The sequence below is a fragment of the Scatophagus argus genome, chromosome 20 (assembly GCF_020382885.2).
Source record: "Scatophagus argus isolate fScaArg1 chromosome 20, fScaArg1.pri, whole genome shotgun sequence".
NCBI classification, from domain to species: domain Eukaryota; kingdom Metazoa; phylum Chordata; class Actinopteri; family Scatophagidae; genus Scatophagus; species Scatophagus argus.
The window spans coordinates 10,961,861-10,974,908 of NC_058512.1; the positions used below are offsets into that span (position 1 = coordinate 10,961,861).

A 13,048-nucleotide genomic window follows, 5' to 3' on the forward strand; every position below is an offset into this window, starting at 1 on the left:
GCATTTCAGTCAGCTGCAGCTTTTTTGTGTGACACAGCTTTAGACCATGTAAAAATAGCAGTGTTATCTGGAAAGGAAAATTCAGTGTAGATAACCATGCCATAACCCTGTGTGTAGCTAAACATTAATTGCTGCTTCAAACAAATGACGTCTTGAAAGGGAACAAGTGTGCCACATAACGCAATACTTTTTGAACTCATCTGTATCTATAAAATGTTGACTTTAAGGTTTATGATGACTTTTGGCCTGTTGAAGGTAGCTACTTTATAGGCTGATCACCATGGTAACTGAGACTGCAGACCCAAAAATACTATCCTAAGAATAAGAACAAATTTTATGCAGCTATTATTTAGCTTATTTATAATGCAGTGCCTCATAATACAGGGAGGTAATGGCACAGAGCACACACAGTATCTCCAAGTTGCATGCTAATAACTTTACACTTAACCTTTTTAAATCAGGTGATTGAGAACTGCCCTGTGACTGGTATCCAAGTTCAGACAGATGATTTCGGCATTAAGAAGGTGAAGGCTGTTGAGACCCCTCATGGGACTATTGAGACGCCTTGTGTGGTGAACTGTGCAGGTGAGATTCAGATATGATCTGCTAACTAAATCGCAGGCTAAATACATTTTGTGTTGCTGTGCTTTGCTCTTTGTGCGTTGAGTATTTCTACTGATGCAAATCTGCCATGCTCAGTGGAAACAGACCTGGGCCTAGAAGCACGACTCAGAGACCAACAGGATAAAAAGCAGAAGTTTGCATGTACTCAAAACCAGGCAGGCAGAGGAGAACTGGCAAACTTTATTCAAGCTGGGGAGTAGAAGTACAAAAGGCAGGCAGGGGGTTAAGGATCTGAAAAAACAGAGCAGTCAGTACAAGACAGGGAAACAAACCAGGATAACAAGAACGTGAGATTGTTTAGAAGTTTGATACTGCAAAATTTGTTTTTGCCTTCACCCAGAATATTATAACATTTAGTCTCTGTGTTTTACGTGCAGGTGCGTGGGCCACCAAACTGGGAAAAATGGCCGGAGTCAAGGTGCCTCTTGTTGCCATGCATCATGCCTATGTGGTGACAGAGAGAATCGAAGGCATACAGGTAGGACTTCTATCTGTCATATCTGAACAGCTGGACTCTGGTTCATGATAACTAAGGTATGATTATGATATTCAGGTTTTGTTTTATTCCTTTTGGACCTTCATATCCTGAAAGAAAATACTGACCTCTACAGCAAAGCTGTGTTTGAATAGTATTTCATGATTGTCAGTACAGGTGACCAGAAAATGGATGACACTTCTGTTTCCAACAGGAGCTATTTCTGTTGTTTGTTTGCTTATGCGGCTCATACAGAGCAACGAAAAATGGATTCTCTGGCTCTGTTAACATCTAATACCTAATGACACAATGTCACTGTTATAATGTGACAATTACTTTAAGATGTCACAATTCAGTGGGAAAGCTTAATGCTTTACATTATGCCTGATTCTTAATGTGGTTTTCAGGCATCCCCACAGAAAGCAGTGTTGCAACTTCCTGTTCATTTAATTCCCCATGGAGACAGAAATCCTTCATTTGTCTGTATTGAATCAGTAAATCCAACAGGGGGTGCTGTGGCATTACAGATTTCCACCTGTTTTAGTTGGGGCTGTTGTTAGTATTGGAATGAGGTGTGTGTGCTTGTTTGTGTAGGATGGAGGGGGAGATGTTTTGTTTTGTATCCTTCAACACTCATAATGTGTGTATTCGTAGGGCATTGGGTGAGGCCCATGTGTGTAGATAAGACACATCGGACGTGTTTGCTTGTGTACATATTCCACCGTAACTCTCCAAATGTAGATATTATGTGTGTTAGTTTTAGTTGGTGCACACATGCATAGCAGCATCCATCCTCTCAATGTCAGTGGGTTTAGATGAGCTGTCAGAGCTTCCCAGTGTAATGTAGTTCAAGAGCAGCTTAACCAGCATTACTGCTACATTATTACCACAGACATCAGCACACACACAAAAGGACACACTGGCAGTCTCAGTGCTGTCAGGAAATCTGTTTCCACCAGGATGTGCAGCTTGTCAGGTCGAACATCTCATGCTTTCCGCTCGTCTGCGTGTGAATACATGTGTTTTTGTCTTTGGAGTCTGTGGTGGGTTTAAAGTTTAAAAAAGAAAGTAGCAAGCTGATAGTAGCTGGTGTATGTTTTTATCTGTTCGAGTGTATGAAAGTCCAGTACTCAGTGTTGTTCATATGGAGTGTGTCGGCCTGCTGTACTCAGCACAGGAGAGAGAGGGAAAGAGCAGTTTGGCTTTTGTTATATGTAATGCGCCGTTTTCCAAATGTCAGCTTGTTCACTGGTATTTTGGTTTTGTACCCAGAGAGCCAATTGACTTTCCAATGAGAAACACTCGTGTCAACATGAATACAAATGACACAACATACTTCAAGTGTAACTATTTGTTAGACACTTCTACAAGAACGTTTACTGTGACTCCAAGGGATGAATGCTTCGATCTGCTGTGTTTTTCTAAGAAGATTTCATGGTATCTCAGCAGCTGCCATCCCATAGATAAAGAAACGCTGTGGTTTGTTAAGGTGTATGTCATGGTGTCTGTCACTGCTGCTGTAAAGATTTTATGGTTGTTTTGGCCCATATTGTATATCCTGTACATATGTTGCTGTGTAAAGTACCAAAGAGTACTGAATATCATGTGTGAAGGTGGAGTAAGTTTGCATGGTAATTTCCCTTTTTGTCTCGGCATATTTCCTCCATCTTTATAGTTTGTTGATTGACTAAAAGCAGCTCAGAACTAAGATAAATTTTGCTTTAAAAACATACTTTTTGATTGTTACCATAATTTTAGTCCATTTGATGACATTTAGTCCTTCTGGTTAAAAAAAAAATACATTTGCTGCATTTACTGGTGTGGCTTCAAATAAGTTACTGTCAGCTTGCATTTCTTTGAGTCTTATCATTATGAATTAATATTTTACAGCTGGTTGCCAGTCCAACAATGTTATTAATTTTTAGGTAAACAAGTCTCCAGTAACTTCCTATTATGTGTGATGCTATTAAAGCTAAATAATTAATTGATAAGTGTAAAAGCAGTTCATGCTCTTCTTGTTTATACAGATTCATGTTTTGAATGTTTACACTTTAATCCTCGCTCTCTGCAGAACATGCCAAATGTCAGGGACCATGATGCATCAGTGTACCTGCGCCTCCAAGGTGACGCCTTGTCTGTAGGTGGTTATGAACACAACCCCATCTTCTGGGATGAGGTAAGCTTGGATGTGATGAGTCATTAAGCGTCTCATTCTCTGCCGATAGCTTTGACACTCTGAAACCTTAAGTAGTGATTAACTGTCTGCCCAAGTTACCGTGACCGTGTGTCTTATTTGACGCAAAGTCAAATACGTCAATTAGGAGCTTGAATAAAGTTAAATCCTGTTTATATACTTTTCATCCTCTCTGTCAGTTTGACCTCATTTAGTCTGCTTTTCATTCCCTTGTCATTCATTTCTTGCTTGGAGGTCAAACTCTATTAATTATAAGGCCCATAAAAGTGTGTTTGTGCGTGGAAGGAAATACTCAGATCCTTCACTGCAATAAAAGTAGTGCTAAACATGAGAGTGGTATCAATCCTCTCATCTAATGCTCAGTAGGAAAACAAATAAATACACAAATTTCTCCCAATGTGTTAACCTTAAAAGTAATCATAAGTACAAAAACACTGCAGAGTGCACACGGTATTACATGGCATGCGTACCTGTAGCTGTTGGTGCGTTGAGGTTAGGTCATTATGGTGAATTAAACATAAAACAAAAAATTAAAATTCAGTGTTTTTCAACACAAATTACAGGACCTCATGGAGTCAGTGTTTCTAAATTCTGACTGTGTCCCCTTGCACTCAACCAGTATTTGTTAGTTCTGAAAACCAATGCTGAAGATTCTTCCAGAGCTTCTCTAAGAAAAGTTTGTTTGTCAGCTTACCTTGCTGAGTGTGTTTATTAAAAACAAATTGTGTTGTGTAATTGGCAGATTGATGGGCATAATTGACGCCCACACAAACCCACTGGATTTTCATGGCCCCTTAGCTTTTCTTTTAGCACCACCCACAAGATTTTACGTTTTTATTTTATTTTATTGGAGCCGTAAAATCAAACCATTTATGTAAAAATCTGAAATTACAGAAGGCCGTGAAGAGAAATCATTCACGAAACTCTTTGGCAACTATTAAAAAGTAATTGCATGGGCAGTTCTTTTGTGCACAGAGGGACTCTTTAAAGGGGTAGTTTAACTTTGGAGATTGATTTTCATAAAAGCCTTTGAATCAACAGGAGGTCTTGGACTTAATGGATGTGTCCTTCATCTCAAAGAGAGAGAGAGCAGTTTGTTAAATGGTCTTGGAAGTTTGGCTGCAGGAATCTGCACTTGTTCGTGGCCTTTTGTTCCACACTTAGAACTTCTCACTGCTCGTGCTCTCCTACTTAATTTATTAATTCATTCCTTTAAATCTATGCTCTTCCAATGCAATATAATCCTGGACCCATACCATTAACAAGTGAAGATTGCTATCTGTTCAGCCTGTTCATGTTTTAGATTGAGCCACATCAAAAATACATTTATGTGGTAAAAAATTATATTTAGTCTCAGTTTTTATTAAAGGCTGGGTATTTGACTGATGATTATATCTTCTTGCCTGTCAGGCTGACACTGACTTTCTGCGTTTCTGTCTGGCTTCCTGCCGTTCTACAGACTCCTCCGTGATTTTACATTTTAGAGGATTTCTTTGTGAGGAAGCAGCTTCTTTTGTTCTCGTCCTGCAGCTGAGCGTTGCTTTGATGTCTTGAGGCGGATGGAGGAAGAAAGAGGAGATACAGAAAGGAGAATTAGCAGGGAGACAGAGGGAATACTGGATGCCTGCTGAGTGGAGATGAGCAGGATCGATGGCTTGGGAGGGATTGAGAGAAGTGTGTTGTCGGGGACAAAGAACGCTGCTCCTCAGATACTCCAGTTGAGTGTCAGTGCTCGGAAACAAAGCGGAAACTCTTTGTTCACGTGAAAGCAGGGTTAGTCAGCTCGCACATCACTACAAGTCTTAATCTGAACTGAAAGTGTCACCGCTGACACTACCGTACTTGTAAAGCAATAGAAAGTCCTGTCTTCCGCAATACTTTTGTCTAACTGCAGACTTTTGACTTAAAGAATCGCTTATATTTAACATTTTGGGTGGTCTGTTGTTGCTGTTATCCAACAAGAATGTCTGCAAACTTAGAAATGCCGTCACACTCTAAAAAATAAGAGAATGACTGCTTTTTGGGGAAGTAAGAATTGCATTTCATCCTTCTGCATACATGATAGATAAAACCACTGCACAAAGCATAAGCTGGTGTGCTGGACTTTTAAATTTGAGCACCCAGAGTTGGTCAGATTAGTGTGTGTGTGTGTGTATGGGTGGGGGGTGGGGGGGGGGGGGGGGGGGGGGGGGGGAATTTAAGGAAAGGCAATCTACACTGCTTGGCAGGAGTTTTAGGAGCTAAAGGCTTCATTTTGGCCCTTCTGACAAGAAGGCTTTTACAGAACCCCAGATGGGAGCAAATTAAAGCTTGGACAAGGACCTGAGAGGAAAGAGTCTGATTTGACAGATGTTGATTCCCTGGTGAGAAAGAGTCGATTGGACAGATGCTCCAGGACTGTGTTGTGGCTGCAGTGTGTGTTTTCCACACACATTTGGCTGCTGCCTGAAGTCGCATGTGGTGACCTGGACTGAAGTCTCAAGTTCTCGTCATCAGTCCTAATAACACGGGCTTTGAGGTAGAACAATCCACAGCGCTAGTGCAGATTCATTTTGTGAGAACAGCAAACAAAACTGCCAGAACTGAGTATTTTTGGTTTTTAAAGTGGCTATAATTAACAATGACAGTCTATCAAATGTGAAAATAAAAAAAACAAAGCTCAAAGAGTGAATATTGAACTTCCATTTGTCAGGTGGCCTGAAACACGACTCCAAATGATTGTTAATGTTGCTCTGTAACTGCTGGATGTGTGAATAAGTGGCCGTTTGCTAACACATTTGCCATATTAACATAAAAGGTGATCATATATTAATGTTGTACCAATATTAGAAAACCAAGATTTTACATACCCATTTTTGCTTTACTGGAAATAAATGAATCATGTATGTATTTGTGTGCGGTTTTGTTTCCCAGGTGTCTGATAAGTTTGCCTTCAGCCTGTTTGACCTGGACTGGGATGTATTCATGACACATATTGAGGGTGCAATCAACAGAGTTCCTGTTCTGGAGCAGACAGGCATCAAGTCCACTGTCTGTGGGCCAGGTATGTACATACACACACACACACACACACACACAGTCTTTTTGTTGTTGTGAGCACCCTCACAGCCCCTAATTTTTACAACACCTCATAATTATATTCAGTGTTAACCTAAACGTTAAAATCTTTGAACAGTCCTTTCGAGAAGAAATAAAAACGTCCTCACAAGGCTGGTTTAAAGCAAAGATCAGTTCACACAAAGAGAGTAATACAAGTGACCACACACACACACACACACACACACACACACAAACAGCAGTTCCACTTAAGCATCAGTTTTGTGAAAAGCCCTTCTTGCAAATGCCTTGTAACATTTTGCATTACAGCAGAGAACAAGCAACTTTCATGGCACTTCTTAAATTGGACACATTCTAATTTAAAAGTGAAATGTATCCGTCTGTGAAATATCTTATGCCCTGCTCTCATACTGCCTTCGCTCATGAATACCTAAACTGGCAGCCTCTGTGTCGTGTTTGTAGAGGAGATAGTTTGATTATTTCAAGCCTGGCTTCCTGTCCAGGCAATATTATGTCGCCAAAGTGGTTGAGTGAGTCAGCCTGTAGCTTTCCAGCCTGAAAAGTTACAGTATTGAATCATGATCAATGTGATGCAACTGGCTGATCAAATGACAGCTGAAGAAGGCATTCACACAAACGCATACAGACCATAGGAACGCAAAAAAACTTAGAACCTGTGAAGGAAAGCTAGAAAGAAACAGTAAAGCATGAACAGAGAAAAGCAGAATGTGAGAAGTTTATAGAAATATAAAAAGAAATAAAGATGTGCGACCAGATTAAGTAGAAGTGTAAAGAAGCAGAGGAAATGTACAGGCAGGAAAGAACAAAACGGAAGAAATGGAAAAAAACGTCTTCTGGGAAGAAAAAAATAAATGAAGGCCAGAAAGAGCTCTAGATAAAAATTTATTTTTAATCAGCATTCTGTTGTTGTTGCTGAGCATCTCTGCCTGTGACCCTTTTGTCTCATTTCAAGTGTTGTATTTACATGAGAAGTTCACCACATCGAGCGCTTTTCACAATGAGCTTACTGAGTCCTCGGCGTTTCCTTGGGGAGAGAGCAGGATGAATAGAGCAGAAATCACAACCATCAGACGAGTGCTATGAGTTCCAGGAGTACTTAAGCGCTCGACGGGATGGAAAACACACACACACACACACATACACACACAGGAGCGCACATTCAGCAGATAAGTGTTAGGCCAACAAGGTCAGACTTGTTTTCTTTTGGTTTAGAGGGCAGGTATTAGAATGTGGCAGATGAACGAGTGAGAGAGAGTGAATAAATGTGTGTGTCTTTAGCCCCAGTGTGTGTGACGTACATGTTCACTGAGACAGAACTGATACTGAACAGTCTCCGTCAAACTATCACTTCAAGACACTGAACAATCTTACCAATTGGACTTCAAAAGCAAAACTGATAATTGTAAAATAATTGTAATTGGATGCAGTATTGGGGAATCAAGTCACCTCTTTGGTAAGTTTGTGTATCTTAACATTTGTTGCCACTTCATCTACAAAGTTCTTCTTGCTGTCTGTTTTCAGAATCATTCACAGCAGACCATAAGCCGCTGATGGGCGAAGCCCCAGAGGTCAGAGGTTTCTTCCTTGGCTGTGGCTTCAACAGTGCTGGTAAGTGCTGAAAAATCAAAATAAGAAATAAAGCTGACGGAGAGTCAAAAGTCAGTGAGATTGTCAGCATCATAATCTTTACCTAAAACAGATGATGGATATTCCTCACAGTTGTATGCTTTCAAATACTTCACGGTGCAGAACTTTTCCTCGAGGGAACCGTGAGATGATAGAGCTGGAGCGGAAGCAAAAAAATTTTCAAAGAAACAATATGCTGCAATAAAAAGGAAGAAGACAAGTGAGGAGAAATGGCCAAAGAGTGTTTTTCCCCAGACTTTGACCCAGTCATCTCCAGTCTCTGTGGACACTCTCAAGGCACAAATGAATAATAGAGTGCTTTTCATTTCGAGTCCGTGGAGAACACACACACACGTACACACATGGACAAACAACAGCCCAAGTCACTCCATTACTTACTCCACGAGCTTACCTTTGACATTAGCGAGGGAGGAATGTGAGTATCTCAGCAATCTGAAAAACATAGACATGGGGGCGTAAAGGGTAAAGTAATTGCCATCAGTACTGACAAGCAGTTGAGAAAAAGCTTCTTTTTTTTTTTCTTTGTTTTTGTGCATAAGTGCAAAAGTCTGCAGGGTCAAGCTCTGAAGTTGTAAGAGCTTGGGAGGTGCGGAGAGGTGGAGCACTAATGAGTGAGCATGCAGTGTCATCAGCAATCACACATAATGCACTCAACTTTTTTTTTTTTCTTCTTTTTTTTCTTTTTGCTCAAGAAGTGTAATTTTTGCAAGTTGGATGCGGTTTCGTGCAAATTGCTGATTGGTCATCGCCGTCCTCGCTCTCTTATTCCCCAACCACTTATCCACTCATTCTGTCCATCAGTGTGATTATGGTACTCTTAGTATCTCAATTGTATTGTCAACTGAACAAATGCTCATACGTACATTCCTGTCTCTGAACTCTGATTCCTTTTATATCTCATACATATTGTCTCGTACCAAAGAATCTATTAATTTTATTATCAATAGACTATTTGCTTTATCGCTTCATATTTTAAGCACAATCTCAATCACAAGCATTGCAGCTTTAGGTGCAAAGCAATATGTATGAGACTGAAGTCAAATTTTAAGCAAAAATTCCAAATAAAGGGTGGTTTCAATGTCTCCAATGTGAAAGTCTGCTTCACCTTGGATTTTGGGAAATTGTGGTGGGAATTTTTCACTATTTTCGGTTGGTTTTAGATTAAATGGTTCATTAAAAAAATAATAGACAGATAAATAATGTTAATGAAAATAACCTTTGAAGCCCTTTTCAAACCCTATTGTACATTTTTTTTCTCTGCTTTATTAAATTCCTATCTGATTGGAGATGGATAAAATATTGCAGTGCCATTGTTGTCTAGCTGTGTCATGCTGGGCCCAAGCTCGTAGAAATTAACCCAGTGTCACGGATACATCACACCTGCTAGCTGTGACTTGATAATTAAGGATTTTCCACCAGTCATGCACAGCAAGGATGGTCCAAATGCTTTGCTGCAGTCATAAGTTCTTTATTCCTCCTTATTCTATAATTTCAAAGCCATCATGCCAAGCTCTTAAATTTGAGCGCGTTCATTTATTGTGCGGATGGGTCGGTATTGCTTTTAGCTGCTGCACCTCTTTCACAGCTGCATTGCCGTCTTGCTTATAATCGCAATAATGAGCACCTTCCCAGATATAATGTGTGGCTCAGGGTTTTTATCACATTATAAGACGCAGAAAATTGCCTGTGTTTAAGGCAGTACACAGTGAATGCTGAGAATTTCACTGGGTTCAATGGCATAATGCTTTTGCTAGGATGTGGTCAGTGACACAAGGAGCAATGAGACTCATCCAGTTGCTGTGCTTTGGTGGAGAACAGAGAGATAAATGGATGGAATGATGGGGATGGAAGCTGTAATGAGCATCTAGTTTGAAACAAAAAAGGAAGGAAAAGGCTGGGGCAAGGGCCTGAATCAAATTCATTTCTTACTAAACACAGTTTTGTTAATGTGCAGGTAAAAAGATGTCCTTAACTCTAAGTTATGTATGAAAATAGGAGTTTTTTGTTTTTGGATGGAGGCGGGCTGGATGTTTTTTCCCTCTATTTCCAGTTTTTATGCTACATTAACTATATTCTGGCTGTAGCTTCATATTAGCAGATTTTAGAGTGGTATTGATCTTCTGATCAACAATATACATACATGGTCTAAAGTTGACATTTTTACATGATGTTTCTTGTTTATTTAACGTGTATGCAAGGAAACGTAGAAATGTCAGTTTGTGGCTCTAAGGGGAGACATGTTTGTTCTGGTAACATGTGCCGTGGCTTGAGATGCTGCGTATTAGTGGTAGACAGGCAAATAAACAGATCAGTTTTAGGTCAAGAAATAACTTTCTTTGAAAGCACCTGTTTTTTTTACATTTCTGTTTGTTAACAGGTTAAACAAATGAGCTTTGCAGTATAGACAAAAGTATTGGGCCATGTAACCATTACACCAACTTTCAAGGGACTTTCGTGACATCGCATTCTAAATACATAGACAGCTATAACAGCTTCTGCTCTCCTGGGAAGACTTTCCACATGATTTTGGAGTGTTTTTTGCCCACTTATGCAGTAGATTATTTGTGAGGTCAGGTACTGACTTTGGACTAAAAGGTCTGGCTTGCAGTCACTGTTTCAGTTCATCCCAGAGTTGTTGGATGGGGTTGAGGTCAGGGTTCTATGTGGGCCAGTCAAGTTCTTCTACAGCAAGCTCATCCATCCATGTCTTTATGGATTTTGCTTTGTGCACTGGGACACAGTCATGCTGCCTTCCCCAAACTGTTGCCACAAAGTTAGAAGCATAGCATTGTTCAGAATGTCTTGGTGTGCTGAAGCATCAACATTTCCCTTCAGTGGAAGTGAGGGGCCGAGCCCAATCCCTGAAAACAGTCCCATTCCAATGCTTTTGACTGGATAATTTATATTGTGTCAGCTTTATACATGCTGGTAGCCACAGTTTTGAACTCTGAACAGAAGCACACTAACTGTTTCCAAACCAATCTCTATACTAAGCTACACTAAACAAATACTGACGATACTGATACTGTTGAGAGAAGAATAAATATAGTTATGTGTTTTTTCTCCTTCTTTAGAGACATTTTTTGTGTTGCTAGTGGCTCCCTGTTAATGTCACGGGAGTGGGAGGAAGCAGATATCTTAAAATAATCTGAGAAGGATGCAGAAGAGAGAAGATGGGTGGTAGATAATTTCATGGTACGGAACAGATGTTTGAAAAGCATAAACGAACAACAGTAGAGCGAGATACCAATAGCAGGGAGGGAAAGGGGAAGTACAAAGTACAGAGAGGAGGCGATGGCAGGATGACTAGACGCACGAGCAAGAGGGTTCACACGCAGATGCACACTTGCGCATCAGCGTGGATCTCGGATGACATTCATCAGTGCCACCTTGGCTTGCTGGTTGTCTCCACATTGTCTGTGAAGAGCTCCATCATTCCCCTAACACCCTCCTCCCCTCTTTCTCTCTCTACCCCTGCCCCGATCCATCCATCCATCCCGCCATTCAAATGTCCACCCAGGCCTGGCCAAGAGCGACAGTGTCCGCAGATGAGTGATGCGGTGAGGGAGAGGGGACGCCGTGAGAGGTGGAGATGGAGGGATGAAGTGGGGGGGGGGGGTGCAAGGGCACACAAGCCGTGCTGCTGCATAGTGATGTTGTGCTCGCAACACGTGCAGGAGCGTGTATACAAAACACACACACACAATCTCGATATATTCAAATTACCAGCATCGCAACACAAGAAGGAGGTCACTGAAAGGGAGCAGCTCATTAACACAGCAGTTTTGGGACTGGGTGGATGAAATATTGAGTTGTTGCTGTTTGTTTGTTGGTGGAGTTGAAATAAACAGAGTGTTGCAGCTGTTAGGTGCAGCTGATGAGATCAGATTGCTCAGGGGCAGCTGTGAGCAAGGGTCAAATGATGGAACAAAGGTCAGAACAGTCCTCTGTAGGTCACATGACATATAGAGGCTGTATGAGAGGACAAAACTGCTCCTCTTCTCTCCAAATTAAGACTGTGGACCCAACAGTATATTTATTCTGCAACTGACTGTGGTTTTCAGTTATTTTTTTATTTGTCAATGAATGTTTAATTTATGAAGCGCTATATATATATATATATATATATATATAATAGTGTAACATGTCACAATTTCCCAGAGGCCGAGGTGACATTTTTGTTTTATGTGACCTTCAGTATAGAATAGTGTTATCATCTTAGGCTCTGGACTTCTGCTTTTTTTCTCCGTCATCTGATATTTCATCGACTGAGAAGTAAATGAAAGACTGACTTGTTGATGATGAAAGGAATAGTTGCCACCCTAAACCAAACCTAAACCAAACCCAAAAATGTTTAATTTAAATGAATAGTATATAAAAATGGATATGAAGCAAATCTGCACAGTCAGAAAGAATTAAGGAAGTTCCTGTGAGGGCACTGAATGTGGCTTTCAGCTGTGTGTGTTTTTGTCAGGTATGATGCTGGGCGGCGGTTGTGGCCGAGAGCTGGCTCACTGGATCATACACGGCCGCCCTGAGAAGGATATGTACGGTTACGACATCAGGTACATCAATGCGCACAAAGTACTAAAGTCATCAGAGGAAGTGTCACAGGTGTGGTGCCTCCCTACAAAGCAGAACATGTTTTTGAGCTTGGCATTTTATCAAAGGGCGACAGGAAGCAGAATAATGATGAAGTTTTAATGAAGTCTGAATGATTGTGTCTTTTAATGAACGCTAAGCTCTTTGAGTCCCTCCTGTTTCAGACGTTTCCATAACTCGCTGACAGACAACCAGCGCTGGATCAGAGAGAGGAGCCATGAGTCGTATGCTAAAAACTACTCTGTGGTGTTCCCCTTTGATGAGCCACTGGCTAGCCGAAACATGAGGAAGGACCCTTTTCATCAGGTAGATGAGCGGTTTGATCTCCAGTGCAGACGGTTAAATGGGGTCACTCCTGAGGTGTTCAAGAAAACAACCTTTATGTGCGTCTTTCCGGGCTGAGTTAGTCACACTCCTTTCCACTGTGA

General features: G+C 40.9%; 1 protein-coding gene across 2 annotated transcripts in view; it reads left to right on the forward strand.

The window, feature by feature from the left end:
- Positions 1-13,048, forward strand: part of sardh (sarcosine dehydrogenase) — a 36,309-nt gene that overhangs the window by 3,953 nt on the left and 19,308 nt on the right. For both annotated transcript variants that reach the window (XM_046375059.1, XM_046375061.1), the window contains 7 exons: positions 462-585; positions 1,002-1,102; positions 3,171-3,275; positions 6,207-6,336; positions 7,893-7,979; positions 12,493-12,583; positions 12,785-12,926. In XM_046375059.1, coding sequence (XP_046231015.1) covers positions 462-585; positions 1,002-1,102; positions 3,171-3,275; positions 6,207-6,336; positions 7,893-7,979; positions 12,493-12,583; positions 12,785-12,926 — 780 coding nt within the window. The remainder of the gene's footprint in view (positions 1-461; positions 586-1,001; positions 1,103-3,170; positions 3,276-6,206; positions 6,337-7,892; positions 7,980-12,492; positions 12,584-12,784; positions 12,927-13,048) is intronic.